Consider the following 16,384-nt stretch of genomic DNA (forward strand, 5'->3'; position numbering starts at 1 on the left):
TTGAAAATATAGGGTACCGAACGGACAAAAAACATGATATAACAACATTTTATTTAGCAATTTAGGTGTCCATTAATGTCCGCTAAAGTCCGTATATGTCCGTCTATGTCCGCCAATGTCCGCCTATGTCCGTCTATGTCCGCCTATGTCCGCCTATGTCCGTCTATGTCCGCCTATGTCCTGTCCTTTTTGGATTCTATGAGACAAGCGGACATAGACGGACGTGACACCCCCCCCTTTACGGTAAAGATTCCAAATGGGTGTATACGTAGCATTATTTTAATGAGCAAGGAAACGCACAGAACTAGAAATCGCTAAAAGTAACGAGTAAAATTACCTGATACCAATGAGTGAGCGGCTCGCTGGGGGAGGTACTCAAATGCACGGTTTTCTGAGATCCCTCGAACGCTACATCAAACCAGAACGCAATACCATGCACCTGGGGGAGGGGCACGTGTCAATCTTTTAAAAATGTAACAGTTGTGCTGTGGCCTGTGCCAGATGAGGCTATCGATAACTAGACATTTAATTTACAGTTATTGTACATATTATACGGTATTGAGTATCGACTATAAGTTTATTACAAGATTTGAATGGTCCCTACAACCCAACCAACCTGGGCAGCGGAATGAGGATAAAAAGTGAAGTCTATGTGGATATCTCTCAAGCTGTCCTCGGTATCCGTCATGAAGTTGGTGGTATGTTTGATGGGCTTGGCCACCAAGTGTCGGGGGTCGAACGTGTCTACTATAGGCTGTTTGAAGTACTCGGTGTAGGCCTCCTCTCTCAGGTTGGACAGGTCCACGCCGTAGAAGAAGGTCTGGTACCAGAAGTTAGCTTTGTTACACACTTCCTGAGGGACAAGCATTTTCATGCACTTTTCAGATATTTATTGTTAATGTTCGACACGAAAGAAGTCATAATATATAGGATTAGGAACTTCAGAGTAGTTATAGTATCTGTAGACACAGAAATTTTACTGTTCATTCATACTCACGAATCTTTTCACGTGGCCCCTTTTATTTTGTTATGTTGCTAAAAAAACATATAGACTTACAAATTAAAAATGAACCGCCTTTTTTATACACGGACCTGGAAAAGACTCTCATCGGAGAAGGGAGCCAAATAAAGGGTGCCAGTAGAAGGGAACATCTTGCCACCTTTCTTCAACCACTTCCTAGCGTAGATGTATGTCTCTAACATCCTCTCGTTGTACAACATATACCCCATAGGCTCTAGCGAGGGTAAGAGTTGGAATTAATTAATAGGTTTATGATTACTTCTCTGACCATCAAAGTAAAAAGAAATATTTTTCCAAGAATATTCCATGGGAAATTTAATTGAAATATACGAGTGATTAATGTAAATAAAGAAGCCGACAGATCCACAATATAAACAATCATTCCCCCGTCATCGTAGGATAAAGAATTAACAATTACACTGTCTCGTCGTAAAATTTGTTAATAAAATACTAAACCCCTCCAGTATGAGACACCATGTACATAATAGAGTAATATTTCTAACCTGATACAATAGTGTCGACCTCCTCAGGCAGCTCCACCTCTTCTATCATGCCATGTATCACAGTTATCTTATCTTGATACTTGTTGTTCTTGATCAGGTCCCGACAGTGGTCCGCCATGTTGCTGCCTTCAACTGCGTACACGTGCTTAGCTCCGGCTTGCACTGCGAAGAAGGACAGGATACCAGATCCTGCTCCGACATCTAGCACTATCTGATGGATTAATCAATGTAAAGTACAGTACAACGTACAGTACTATTTACAATACAGGTATTCCCCCCTGTTAATCAATGTACAATACAAGTGTCCTCCTTTTTTCTTTTTTTCTTCGGTAAGGCAATTCCCATTCATTAATCCCATACTGCGACCAACAAACACTAGCTTAATATAGGGCTACTATGGAGTACATCGACGATGAATGTTTTTACTAAGTGCCTTATTCTTAAAAGTTTTCGTGTATTTGTATCTTAAAATTATATAGTCTAGATATTCATATTATTCGTACGTGATCTCATAGATCGTACGCCACTACGCAGCAAAAATCCATTAGACGAAAATAATATGGTCCTGTTTCATTTCTGGTAAATCTTAGAGTCCACTAACACGTTTATCTTACTGAAACAATGCCTGAACTGATGATAAGTCTTCAATTTGTACGGAAGCAATTAAATAATTAGCATGCTGCATATCATCTTATCTGGTCAGAAGTTGTACCTTGCCCTGGAAGTCGCCGTGGTTGTCCAGGATAGCCCTCTGGAATGTACTTGTCCTAACATAGTCTTGCAACATGTTCTGCTGTTGTGACAAATACCCGTAAAACTGAAAGCAGATTATTGGTTAAACAGTTTAATATACGTCTTGTCATGTCAGTACTTATTATAACATTGATAATGCTGGTTATCAGTCAATGCTCTGTCAAAATTATTAAGTAAGTTAGTAAATGAATAAGTATGTAAAACGTTAATCAGTTGCAGTATAGCAACGCCTGGCCTTGGATTGTACTAAAGATTCTGTGTAGTAAAACAACGATGTAATGATAACTAATTACCTGAAAGTAATAATAAGTATAATACTTGAAAGTAATAATAAGTATAATACCTGAAAGTACTGTGTTGCTGAACTCTCCTCGGTCCTATCCTTGAACTTGGACCGTTTCTCAATCTTCTGCAGCTCGGCCAGCACATCCTTACATTCTTGTACCGCTGAGATGGCAGCAGTCACATAAAGATTTTAAAAATTTCAACTATGCAAGTTTATGAATATTTAGCAACGTTTACGTTTCTACGACGCCTTATGTATCATAACTATAAAGTGCAAGAAGCTATTAAAAATGAACAACCATTTTCAGTTCCACACAAATGCTGACAAATTCAAAACTCACATTTCTCGTTAGCGAATCTGACCATGAAAGTTTTCTCCTGGAATCTGATAATCCAGGAAAGTTTGCCACAAGAACAGTGTTCGGTGTTGTGGGTCACGGTAAACTGTTCAACTTCTGTCCCTTTGTCGAAGAAAGTCAGGATAACTTTGTCTTTTACACTTGTTATGCTCAACCCTGGGGGTTGATAGAACATTATAGATAATCAAAATAGTACGAGCCAAGTGTGCAAGCTACTATAAAGTCAAGAAGTGACGTGAGGGTCAGCTTAGGTTTCACGACGCAAACTTAGATATTACTTATTGCATGATAGAATCTTTCGTGTCTACAGGAGAAAAAATAAGTGTGGTGACTTGAGATGTGTCTAAATAAACAGAATGTGACTATACCTTGGATGTCCAGCGGCGTGACTCCATTATTGTCGTTCAGCTCACTCACAGTGACTGAGTACACTGTGTGTGTCCCATTCTCCAATGTGACTTCTCCCGACAACATACTATACCCTACATGTTGATGAAGGTTATTCAAAATTGTATAGACTTAATATCGTAAATTAGCATGAAACCAACATCGAAATCGGAGGGGAGACCGTGGTTGCGCGCAGTAATTTGCTTAAACCACGCGCTAAGCTACAGGAAAACTCACGTACCAAGCGCGCGCGCGCGCTTTGTGATTTAAACTAAATGGTAAGTAGTTTACAGTCGCGTTAGGAAATCAACGTTCGGCGACCGCGCCCTCTGTCAAGTTTCCCGCGATTTTGATTTGTTTCCTTGTGATAAAACATAACGAATACAACAAAGGAACTTATGTAATCACACATTGATTATACAAAATCAAACATCAATTATACACGATCAACATCTTTTATGCAACTGAGCGAAAAAATGATGTCATGAAAGATGTTGGTACTTTACATCTTAGGAGAAGTAAAATTATAATACATTATAACCGTAATCTTTTTTCTCAATAACTTTCATCATTAATGGGAGCTTCAAGTTACAGAAGATTACACAGTAAATTTCGGGTCTCCCTAACACAAAAAAACCCTAAAAATCAAATAGCACATGATAAATCAATATTATTGGGATAAACGTACAACTGAAAATGAAAATAGATCAGCTTAAAATTTAAATAAAGGTTTCGTCGCAGGTTTCATCAGTAGATGCAGCATCAATACCAGCAAACTGCTCGTAGAAAGCTTTGTACAGACGCACAGCATGATAGGGGTCCTTAGCACCTCCCATCTCACGAATAGAGTGCATACTCAATTGAGGACATCCCAAATCCACCGTTCTCAGAGCAGTCTTAGCGGACATGATTGGACCAATGGTAGACCCACATGGTGAATCATTGCGCACCATCACCTCCTGGAGGGGGATATCGTTGCGGAGAGCAAGCTCGCGCAGGAGGGCGGCACCCATTGCAGTGGTTGCGTAGCGCTGGTTAGAGTTGTGCTTCATGCAGATTCCTCCGTTCACTGCAGGCTGGAAGTTAGACTCGTGTTTGGACACGTAATTGGGATGTACAGCGTGTACTTGATCAGCAGACAGAAGGAAGGATTTGGCGATGCACTTAGCAAGAAGCTCGGAGTTGTTTCCACTCAAGCGCTGTAGCACTAAGTTGGTGAGTTCAGTACCAGCGCCGTGCGCAGACTGCGATCCCACCTCCTCGTGGTCATACAAACACAGGACCGCAGCGGTACTGGACCCGGATACACTGTGTTTTGCAAGTGCATGTGTTCCAGCCCATGCGTTAACAAGGTTATCCTGCCTGGGCGCCATCACGAACTCCTCATCTACTCCAGCCAAACTACCTGGCATAACATCAGCAAGACACAGATCAAACCCTATAATATCATCACCAGCACAACCCAGATGCTCTGAGAGCAGCTTCAGTAACTTTGTGTCGTGATGTTTAGTGAAGGATTGCTGCTGTTTTTCTACACCTGTCACCTTCTTCTCCACCTCTCCTCCCAGTTCCTTCTCTATCAGCCCCAGTACTGGGATTAGCTGCTCTTCCTTGTTAAACTTGAACGCTTCATTCACTGTACGATCAAGATGTATTGCCAGTGTAGGGATATGTAGGATAGGGCGGTCAATGTGCGCTAGACGGGAGGTTAGAGCGTTATTCTCCCCTTTAACTATCACTTTCCCGGCTAACTTGAGGTCCCTGTCGAACCAGGTAGCCCAGATACCACCTCCGTAACACTCACTCTTTACCAGGCTGTATCCAACACTAGTGTGCTTGCTGCGCTGCTTCACACGTAGACATGGAGAGTCGGTGTGCGCGCCGATCAGCTGACAGGGGTTACCCGCGGCGAACTTCTCACCAAGTGCAAACGCGATGAGCGTGCTTGCATTTCTTGTCATGTAGTACATTCCTCCAGGAGTAAGTTTCCAGTCAGCTGATTCATCCAGGCGCTGGTAGCCAACCTTCTTGAGGACCTTTATCGCTTCAGCAACTGCATGGTAGGGAGATGGTGACCGGTTGATGTAGTTTATCAAGTCAACTGCTGCTTCACGCACCGCCATACCTTCCTTTGAATAATATCACGTCAGCTCCAACAATATTAAATATAATTCCTTCCATTCATTGATTTTATTTCGTTTACTAATTGATTTAGTTAAATTAAACATTTTGCGTGTAATACATTTTAACAATAATTAGATATTGTGGACAAAGCATATTTGTTTTCTGGAGAAATATAGCTAATAGTGAAATTCATTTAAGGTAACAATATTTCGTTGAAATGCATTACAAATACGGTTATATTATTGTTGTTCATCACTTGAACAATAAACATGTCATCGAATATTCAAATAAGTTTCATTAAAATATCATCATTAAATTTCCATAAACTTTTAATAAAGTTGTAAATTGTGGAACAGCTTTCATTGCAAGTCGTAGGGCTAACAAGGAACAAACACAAGGCTGATATTTAAAACGTAAAAAGATTCTTCATTTTTTCACTGGAGTACCTTAACTGGCCCAAAAGATGTAAGGTGAATAATTTAAACTATTATCAACTTGTTGGGTGAGATTAAAAAGCTAAAAAGATTAAAAACAATCCTAAAAACGTTGGACACGTCATCATAAAACTAAGTTTAGCATACCTATCAAATAAAAATACGATGAAATTCCATAAAATGTGATAGTTAATGAGGAAAAAGACAATAACTGATATGCCAATATCACAGAAATATTATCCACTACTTACGTCCATATGGAATTGAAGCATTACATACGATGCAATCGTATCTGATGTTGTGAAGAAAAACCGTTCTTACTTAGAAGAATCTTACTTAGATAGTAGTAACAAGATATTATCTAGATAAGAAAGACAGCTCTGGTACCCATATCCAAATAAACCTGGTTTTGCTCCATCATCCTGTTTATACACTCCATAACTTCGTCCTCATCAAATGGATCAGGTCGAGATCCGGCCTGGTTAACCTCCGCCAGGATCTTATCTAGCGGAACCTGCAGGGATTCTCAGATAATAACTCATTTGACATAGCTTTTACCCCTCTGTTCGTGGCAGGCTTACCCCTCTTTCAAAAGTTCAATGTGCATGTACTGTGAAAAATTTTTGTTTTAACAGTTTGTGAAATAATAATAATAATAAATTATGTTTAAAACTCTGATATTAAGTGACACTTAAAGGATGAGGGGACCTTAGAATTTACTTTCAAATATTCGCGTTTAAGTCCTGTGAAAGTGTGTAGAATCAAAAAATACGCCGGACTGTGAAATCGATAATTCGTGCAATATCACGCCGCGCTCCTATTGGCTGATAGCAATTTTGGGCTGTGACGTCAATTATGTGTAAGACCAACGTGCGTGCGCGCACACCCTTCGCTCGTGTCAACATTTTGTCCTGTTCTGTTTTACTTACGTCGTTTTACCTTTGGCGTTTGCGAGAGCGGTATCTTTGGTTGCACTGAATTAGTCTAAGTTACGAATAATTCTCTTTAATAGTTAAATGTAACTCAGAAAGGCTTTCTTGTAGTTGTAGTAGGTATTTCTATTTATAAATAGCTAAGATAAGTAGCATCCGCTAACTAAACCACAAACTGCTATTTTGTTTTGACTTGTTTGAAACCCGATATGGACACAATTAAAAATCGGCATATTTCTTTATAGTAAGGGGAAAAGTGGCATTCCGTTGGATTTAAATGTTCACAAGGATTTAGCAACGGAATATGGTAGTTAAAACCCCTACGAACATAATTAGACTTGTCACCAATTTTGTATCTCGACAGAAACACCACTTTTTACCACTTTTTACCACCTTTGTACCACCTTTCTGGTTTGCCGAATATCTTTAGTTGTGAACGTCGTAGAAGGCTGGAAATTAACCTAGAATGTTTATCTTATCAAGGAGTAAAACTTTTATAAGAAAAATTTTTACATTGGACAATCAGCTAATTGGATAATTACCAATTAGTTAATTACCAAAAAAAGTGAAAAATTTTTATTGGCTAAAAATGATTAAAATCGTTTGAAACACGGAGAAATGTAGTTTTTAGAAAAACTTCAAAACTTTTTCACTTACAAATTTTTTTCGAGACTTGGAAAAATTTCGAAAATTTGAAAAAAAATTTTTCCGCCAAAAGTGATCGAATTGCATGAAACGTGGATAAAAATGCTTTGCAGAAAAACTTCGAACCTTTTTAGATTGGGGAATACTAAAATCATCAATATTTGAAGTTGGAGTTCAGTAAATCTCGGCATATTTTAGTAATTAGGAATAGCTTAGCGGAAAGGGCTGAACCTGAAAAACGTTAACCACACAATATTAGAGTTTCATAACTAATTACAATACAGCTTTATCAAATTCCACATAAAGAAACAGCACAAAAGGACCGTTTAAGATCGAACCGATTTTACCTGCTGTATACTATCATTTTATTGATTTCAATGATCAAAACCTCTCTGTACCGTCAATCTTGCCAATCTACACCGGGTATCTGAATGTACCGGACCTCTTCTTTGCCTCTATAATAATTAGACCCAGTTGTGCAAGAAATGCGATTTCTCACAGGGGCTTCTTTTAACTGTGCACCTTTTGTCACTCTCGCAAGAGGCCTGGTATAATTATAGGGGGGTATAGGAAGTGTAAATATACCTTCCATCATCCACTGTGGCTTTTTTGTGTTGTGAATGCACATGCCGCTTCGTTTGCTATGCAAGATACCTCGAATAACCCCCATATGTCATTGCCAGGGTCGGGATAGAGCTGGAGATAGCATTGAGAGGTTGCTAGAAATAGCTAGACTTAGAATAAACTGGTGGTAGCTGGGTGGTGCTAGCATGGAGGTAGCAGAACGTAGCTACACGGGGTTTCATTGGAGTTGGTTATTTTAATGGCCAAAGAGTGCCGGAACTAAAGTTACTTAAGATTGCAGTTTAGGGGCAGTGCAAACCACGGTGGAGTCAGGGACACAGAGCTACAGTGTAACAGTGCAGGAGTACTGCAAAAGAACAGTGCAAGTGATACAGTCTGCAACAGTAAAACGCCGAAGAAGGAGATAAGATTTCTGGCTGCAGAGGAGGAGAGGAGCAGGAACCTGATTGTGTTTGGGTTGAAAGAAGAGGAGGAAGAAGAGTTTCCTGCTCTGGTAACCGCATTTTTGGAAGAGGTGGGGTGATGACTTAATTCCAAGCGACACGGTGGGCTGGAACCAATCAGGTACAGCTATCCGACCTATCAAGATCACCGTCCTGAGCTTTGTACCGCGACAATTGACCCCCTAACAATTGATCCCCCGACAATTGACCCCCTATGTAATTACACTGGCGTCAAATGTCGCAAAATCTAGGGCTTAGTACGACAATTGACCCCCCATGTAATTACACTGGAGTCAATTGATCGGGTTAGGGTCAGGGTCCTGGGTCAGGGTCAGGGTCAGGGTCAGGGTCAGGGTCAGGGTCAGGGTCAGGGTCAGGGTCAGGGTCAGGGTCAGGGTCAGGGTCAGGGTCAGGGTCAGGGTCAGGGTCAGGGTCAGGGTCAGGGTCAGGGTCAGGGTCAGGGTCAGGGTCAGGGTCAGGGTCAGGGTCAGGGTCAGGGTCAGGGTCAGGGTCAGGGTCAGGGTCAGGGTCAGGGTCAGGGTCAGGGTCAGGGTCAGGGTCAGGGTCAGGGTCAGGATTAATTGTATTAAATTATATTTCCGGGGGTCAATTGTCGGAGGTCAATTGTCGGGGGTCAATTGTCGGGGGGTCAATTGTCGCCTACCCCTAAGCTTAACCCCTAAGCTTAACAGCCTTTCATCATAATCTGATAGCTAGACTTTATTCTAAGTCTAGTTATTTCTAGCAACTCTCAATGCTATCTCCAGCTCTATCCCGACCCTGGCAATGACATATGGGGGTTATTCGAGGTATCTTGCATAGCAAACGAAGCGGCATGTGCATTCACAACACAAAAAAGCCACAGTGGATGATGGAAGGTATATTTACACTTCCTATACCCCCTATAATTATTCCAGGCCTCTTGCGAGAGTGACAAAAGGTGCACAGTTAAAAGAAGCCCCTGTGAGAAATCGCATTTCTTGCACAACTGGGTCTAATTATTATAGAGGCAAAGATGAGGTCCGGTACATTCAGATACCCGGTGTAGATTGGCAAGATTGACGGTACAGAGAGGTTTTGATCATTGAAATCAATAAAATGATAGTATACAGCAGGTAAAATCGGTTCGATCTTAAACGGTCCTTTTGTTTTTAGTATTCCCCAATCTAAAAATGTTCGAAGTTTTTCTGCAAAGCATTTTTATCCACGTTTTATGCAATTCGATCACTTTTGGCGGAAATTTTTTTTTTCAAATTTTCGAAATTTTTCCAAGTCTCAAAAAAAATTTGTAAGTGAAAAAGTTTTGAAGTTTTTCTAAAAACTACATTTCTCCGTGTTTCAAACGATTTTAATCATTTTGAGCCAATAAAAAATTTTCACTTTTTTTGGTAATTAACTAATTAGTAATTATCCAATTAGCTGATTGTCCAATGTACAAATTTTTCGTACAAAAGTTTTACTCCTTGATAAGATAAACATTCTAGGTTAATTTCCAGCCTTCTACGACGTTCACAACTAAAGATATTTGGCAAACTAGAAAGGTGGTACAAAGGTGGTAAAAAGTGGTAAAAAGTGGTGTTTCTGTCGAGATACAAAATTGGTGACAAGTCTAATTATGTTCGTAGGGGTTCTAACTACCATATTCCGTTGCTAAATCCTTGTGAACATTTAAATCCAACGGAACCCTTAAATCGACCACTTTTCCCCTTACTATTATACAAGAATAAAGGAATGTATTTTCATATGAAATGTGCGACGAACAATATAAAATCAAGTGTTGCAATCGGCAGAGCACAATCAAATCAAGTGTTGCAATTGGCAGAGCACAATACATATGAAATAGAAGATATGTTGACCGACCCACTTAATATATGTTTAGCTTTTCCGAAACTTGTTCGTTTAGTGATTTAAATCCGACATATTTGCCTGACTTGCTGGGGTACATTCTGCGGATAACTCTCACCACACACTGTGGTAGTCTGAAGCGCCGTCCTTTACCCAGTCCGTTCAGCTCCAGTATCCCAAAGAATGTTCTGTAAGCAGCGAAACGGTATAGCCTGTTCCTTTTCTCAACATCATCCTTTTCCGGGAACTCCTTCCGATTCACAGAATATGCGATGAGTTCTAAAACAGACTCGTCGCAAATTGACGCTTTGAATCTATGAATGTCTGTAATGCAGTTGACTGACTCTCTTTCGGTCAGTTCCTTCGCAACCCCGATTGTCGAACAGCAATATGAATCGTCTTCGAGTTCATCACCACACGAGCTGCAATCGCACTGCTGTTTCTCTGACTTCAATCTTATTTCAGGTGTATCTCGGCTCATGGTTATCGTAGGGTGATAATTCTTTTTTCAACCGGTCATAAAAAGTCTCCTCTCCATTGGTTATAGGCTTGTTAGTATTGTAAATTGTTTATGTATTCTTAATTAGTAATTTAGTCAGCCCGCACGCTCATTTTACCTGTATTTCTATATGCGCGGATCAGAGCAACTCACATAATTGACGTCACAGGTTCAAATTGTTTTGGCTGGATATCTCGGCGCGCGAATGAAATACAACTTTGCGGATTTCACTAAAGTGGTTTTTACGATTAATGTAATAATATGATTTGCACGAGAAAAAAACTTTTTCTAAGGTCCCCTCATCCTTTAACTGTCTTATACTCACTAGTATGCAAATGACTATATAGGCCCAAATACTAAGATTCAAATAAAATGTAAGACCTACCAAACAAAACTACCAGTTTTAACTCTAAAAACTGCACTATGATATACTCTAAATCAGTAATATATACCCACTAAACTGATTACATAATCCTATGAATAGAGCTTCTCCAAATCATATTGTGGCTAATTGAATAAACTGTATGTCTTTAAACCTTTTAACGAATCGCGATCAACTTGTGCAGTGCGTGTAATTTTAAAAGCGACCTCTGATTTAATTTTTAAAGCATGTAATAAGATAATCACTCAAGTAATCTCAACGTGGATCACAAAGATCGCATAGTACATTATAGCTATACAGTATACACTATACAGTCATAGTATATCAAAGAAGTTCAATGTTGATCATGTCATGTCAGTTAGTGTACATTTTTAAGACTAAAGGCATACATGCGATAATCTATATTTATATTTTGTGTACACGCTACGTCAGTATATTTTATATTTTATAATAATATGTGTACTTTATATTAACTTATTCGTAGAAATTGGCTTCTAGAAAATAAACGCGTGTAAAAAGACCACAAGGTTGACAGTTGACACATACAGTACAGTAGAGTCAGCTGCATGCAATCGTGTTACGCTGGTTAAACATACAATTGGTGCGACAGTAATTTATATTAGAAATGTTCGTTAAAACCACACGATAATCATCATCATCATCATCCTGACTAAACTTGGTTAGTAATTAATTAATTGGAACTAATTAGTGAATGTTACCTGTTCGATATTGTGTCCAGTACTAAATATCTCGTGTATGAACTTTCTGAACGCTTCCAACTTTTCCTCAGAAACACCCTCCACCTGGTTAAGAATTAACTTACAAAACGGAGCAAGTAAATATAATTTAAAAGTTATTAAAATTAAACTTTTTAAAAGCCAGACCAACCCCTTAATGGCCTTTACAGAGCCGAATGACTAGACTGACCGCTTAACTTGAAATCAATGATAAATATCTTCTGGATAACTGGTCGGGCAACGTAATTTTGGGGTATTTCTCTTGTAGCGCTTAAAATAATGTGGTACTAGGTATGAGGAACGATTCTTGAGGACAGTAGCTAATGGTATTGGGGATTAAGCCGGCACCTTTGAGAACCCGCCTTGATGTTGTTTAATTCCTATCAAGTCTCATATATGATAACACAAATGATATCATATACTGTATAGGGTGTATACCTGATACTTTTATTGCTAGAAAATGTTTTTGTACGTGATAATTCACCTAGGCCAGGGTTTCCGAACTTTTAAATAAACCTGTAGCTGTGTGGCATGTAAGATCAGTGATGATAAGACAGAAACTGGTCATATCAAAAATATAAGTTCTCAAAAGAGATCCCCGAAATATTTTATCTAAACATTGAGAAGGTTTTGCTTGTTAAAATAAATATTATTATTAAATAAATATTATATTTACACTGCACTCTACTTCCGTTTAGTCCTAATATCTTGTTTAAAAAGGACTATAAAGAAAGAAGAGAGGAAATTATAGTAAATACAACTAATTTCGATAAAACTAAACTTACAGGCGGGGTAGGGTCGGCGGGTTGAGCGGCTGTTTCCTGAGACCTGTCCTCTGTCTCCTCTGTCTCCATTGTCTCCTGATCCCCTGCTGTGTCTGATGTTGTGGTTCTGGGTCTCTTTCTGTCTTTTTCATCAAACCTGTCAAACATAACCATTACTTACAAGTTACACAATACACATTCATTACACATTACTTACAGATAACTTACACATCTTTATTACTTACAAGCGTTAAAAAACTCCAAATATGGGATAGGAGTTAAAGAGTGATTCTGGGAATGAAAAACGTATTATGATATACTTATTAATTTAACTATCCAAATTTAAAAAAATTTAACTTCCCTATCTTACTAGACTGTATTTCACTAGAAATTATCATATTATTATCTTTCGAATGTTAAAATTCGTGACAAATTTTTTAATGATAGGTACCATGGCTAATACCCGTCACATATTATGTTTGCATAAATGACACCTGATTTTAGAGATTAACGGGATAATATAATGTTTAGTGTCGGATCTGAACGAAGTTTCTGGCTAAAATCTAATCACGATGCAGAACATTGACGTACAAGGTCCTAAATTCAAGTAACTGCATTATGGATGTACCGAAAAGCTGAACATGAACAGGGGCCGGGTAAACTAAGTGAGTGACCAAGCTTTATAAAAACCGTCTAAGTCGCGTTATTACTGAAACGTTATTATTATAAACAACGATTGAAACACAAATTCCAAGTAAATGCTAGATAGCTCAAAAAATAATCGAGTACAGATTTTAGGGATTTTAGTAAGGTCTGTCTAAGGGGTAAAAAATGATACGGGCGCAGTTGAGAAAAACCGGGGATTACTTATCATTTATTATGAGCGGATTTTTAGCCAGATACAGGATTAAAATGTATAAATATAAGAATTTGAAAATGTGAACATTAAAGAAACTGGCCTTTACAGTTTACAATCGCTGGATCGAATTTCTTGACTTCATGGATGAGAAAGTAAATTTTTGCTTTAATACTAAATTATGTTACCTTAACCTGCACAGTGCACATAGGTGCCAACCAAATTTTCAGGACGTGAAACATTTTTTATGGATTATGGATTATGACACAGTTTGCGATTTTTAGAGAAATTAGATGTAACGTTCAATTCGGATGCCTTGAAAAGCTCGGCAAAAACTATGGGGAAGCTAATTAAAAATGTAACCTTCATTCCGGGACAGTCTTTACTGGCACAGTGTAACTCCGCAAACAAAAACACAAATAAAGTGACATTCAAACTGAATTATATTATCTTATGTTATCAAAAAACTTGTAAATATTTGAATACTTCACTGCCATTCTCAGCTGTTTGAAAGAACAAGCAAAATCCTTCTGATCCAAAGTTACTGTGTAAAAGATAGCGGAGATAACATGATTTCTAATAAATATTCTAGTTTTACATTATAAGTTGTATTTAATTAGAATAGTAATATGAAAAATTAAAAACGATAGTGATTTGAATAAATTTATAAGTGTGAGACATCCTGAGCTACTTGCCAGTGATTTAGTCTTATGGGAACCTATGCATGGTAGAGCACAGCAAGGCCGACCAAGACAAAGCTACTTGTCTATGTTACTGAAGGAAGTTTGGGAAAAACTCTAAAGAGGGACTGCGAACCCTAATGCGGGACAGGGATATATGGATTATGGAGGAATTATCTGGCGTAGATCGGACTTAGTTCTGACATAGCAGTAGTAGTATAAGTGTATGACTCACAAAAAACCAAGTTTAAGACTCTTAAAGCAATTTAAATAGCGTTTCCAATAGATGTAAATAGTTATTAATGTAAGACAAAGTTTTCAGTCCCATATATATCTGGAATCTGGATGATGGATGTTTATTACGATTTTAGGAGATTCCACTCTCAGTAAACTATTTAAACTATTTAAGTACGTATTACGTATTACGTAAATCATTAAAGTGAAGGGCTCAATAGAGGGCTCAATAGTGCTGGATAATTTTAGAATTTAAAAAATCCTAACCACAAATCTGAGCCTTTTTCATTTACGTCATTTTCTTAATTTTACGGTTCTAAACTGTGTCATAGTTACGTAGTCAGTTTTAGACCACCCAAGGAGCAGTGCAGGTGACATTTGATGATCTCGTATCGAGTGACGTTGTTCACAATAATTACCGTTCCGTTGAATTTTGTTGCATTTTTCCAGATTAAATTCGCGTAAATGATTGATTGGGAACTGGGTTTTACTACCCCAGTTAATGTTTACTAAAATAGATATTGAACAGCAATTTAATAAGATAAAAATCGTACCAGCGTACTTTAAAATCTGTATGATTCATGAAATTAAAAGTAGCTATGACCATTAAGAGTTAAATATATTGTTTATATTCCCCATCATGGACTAGTGGCTCAACAAAACTGCGTCGGAAATTAAAGCTCAGCTAAAGCCTGAAGACTATTCAGTCTTGTATAGAAAATAACTACAGCTACCAATATGTCCCTCACAAACATGGTCCAAAACATATCAAAACAGCACACGAAACAAACACTCAAAAAAGTTGTCAACCGTTGCTCTCATCGGCACAATAAATTTGCCCGTCCTTTATGTAAAACTTTTTGGTCGGTTCTGCAAGTGCCCGCTTCTTCATGTCCTGTACCAGATCTTTCCGGAGCTTCCTCTGTTCGACAGACCGATCAGGGCTCAAGAAAACTGTCTTAAACTTCTCACTCTGCCGCAGGTTCCTGGCATTCCTCAGAATCTGATTAACGATGAGCGAGTTTGAGGTGATAACTTTAACTGGTCGCGTTGAGTCAACCGTTTTCTTTTTTCCTATTCTCTGAGCCTCTACTTTTGGCTTTATGCCAATAGTTTCCAAAACTTCACTGACTTGAGATTCGAGCTTCTCTTCTTTTTCCTCAGGCAGACCGAAGATAAGAAGGTTCCTGCTGCGGTCCTCCTCTGCAACAATAGTCTTGACTACAGACGTCAATGCTTCCGGGCTGATTACTGGAGACTGTGCTGGCAAACTTTGAACGACTGAGCTGTAAGATTGGAACTCCGCTTTCACTGAATCAGCAACTGAACTTGACACAGTTTTCTTCATCGCTTCAAGTTGCTCAGTCTTGCAAGCTGATAGCTCGGCCTGAACACTGATAACCTGCTCTTGCTTGTCAATTAACTGACCCTGAAGTCTGGTCAACACATTCTTATACGCTTCAACGGTCTCCATAAGATAGTTCGTATACTCAAAAGATCGACCACACATATCGACAATCTCCGGCTTATTCAGTCTGTTGAAGTTCTTAGCGTCCGCAATGTCCTTTAACTTTCCGTAAGGCTTGCCAAATTTCTTCAGAGTCTCTTTGCTCCAGGTGAACATCTCATTCCACATGTAATTGATACTTTCCAAGTCCAAATCTGCCATCGTAAAGATCAGCACAACAAGCTAGCAGCGCAGTAGCGGTGCAATTATCAAGAGATAAGCAGTGCGATAACGAGAGCTAACAATTTTAAAACGGCAGTGAGAGTGTATTTCGATAACTGGAAATATTGGTTGGAGAATTGGCGTTCCATTGATCCAGTCACAGCGATATGAAGGTTTGATACTGCATGCTGATTGACCCACCAATACCTATTATTATTTATTATTGTCACGTGTCAAAACGAATTTG

General features: G+C 38.8%; 4 protein-coding genes across 5 annotated transcripts in view; 1 reads left to right on the plus strand and 3 right to left on the minus strand.

Moving 5' to 3' along the window:
* Positions 1-16,384, plus strand: part of LOC134820387 (uncharacterized) — a 97,581-nt gene that overhangs the window by 24,708 nt on the left and 56,489 nt on the right. The gene's annotated exons all lie outside the window — the stretch shown is intronic.
* LOC134821288 (histone-arginine methyltransferase CARMER-like) overlaps positions 1-16,384 on the minus strand; it is a 39,514-nt gene that overhangs the window by 6,160 nt on the left and 16,970 nt on the right. For both annotated transcript variants that reach the window (XM_063832007.1, XM_063832008.1), the window contains exons 2-9: positions 3,290-3,402; positions 2,904-3,077; positions 2,621-2,724; positions 2,237-2,341; positions 1,525-1,735; positions 1,093-1,235; positions 617-853; positions 338-439 (exon numbers count right to left, since the gene is read on the minus strand). In XM_063832007.1, coding sequence (XP_063688077.1) covers positions 338-439; positions 617-853; positions 1,093-1,235; positions 1,525-1,735; positions 2,237-2,341; positions 2,621-2,724; positions 2,904-3,077; positions 3,290-3,395 — 1,182 coding nt within the window. In that variant the 5' untranslated portion in view covers positions 3,396-3,402. The remainder of the gene's footprint in view (positions 1-337; positions 440-616; positions 854-1,092; positions 1,236-1,524; positions 1,736-2,236; positions 2,342-2,620; positions 2,725-2,903; positions 3,078-3,289; positions 3,403-16,384) is intronic.
* Positions 3,701-5,431, minus strand: LOC134821289 (aspartyl aminopeptidase-like). The gene has a single exon (XM_063832009.1). It carries the CDS (start codon positions 5,429-5,431, stop codon positions 4,028-4,030), a length of 1,404 nt encoding a protein of 467 aa, XP_063688079.1. The 3' UTR covers positions 3,701-4,027.
* The window catches only part of LOC134821287 (zygotic DNA replication licensing factor mcm3-like), a 30,453-nt gene continuing 17,769 nt past the window's right edge, over positions 3,701-16,384 (minus strand). Inside the window, exons 15-17 of the mRNA XM_063832006.1 lie at positions 12,720-12,855; positions 11,917-12,000; positions 3,701-6,380 (exon numbers count right to left, since the gene is read on the minus strand). Coding sequence (XP_063688076.1) covers positions 6,228-6,380; positions 11,917-12,000; positions 12,720-12,855 — 373 coding nt within the window. The 3' untranslated portion in view covers positions 3,701-6,227. The remainder of the gene's footprint in view (positions 6,381-11,916; positions 12,001-12,719; positions 12,856-16,384) is intronic.

Source organism: Bolinopsis microptera, chromosome 9 (assembly GCF_026151205.1).
Source record: "Bolinopsis microptera isolate Bmic1 chromosome 9, MBARI_Bmic_1.0, whole genome shotgun sequence".
In the NCBI taxonomy this organism is placed as follows: Eukaryota; Metazoa; Ctenophora; class Tentaculata; order Lobata; family Bolinopsidae; genus Bolinopsis; species Bolinopsis microptera.

Excerpts from the sequence above, each read along its gene's own strand:
- LOC134821289 (XM_063832009.1), bottom strand. The coding sequence starts at position 5,431 with ATGGCGGTGCGTGAAGCAGCAGTTGACTTGATAAACTACATCAACCGG.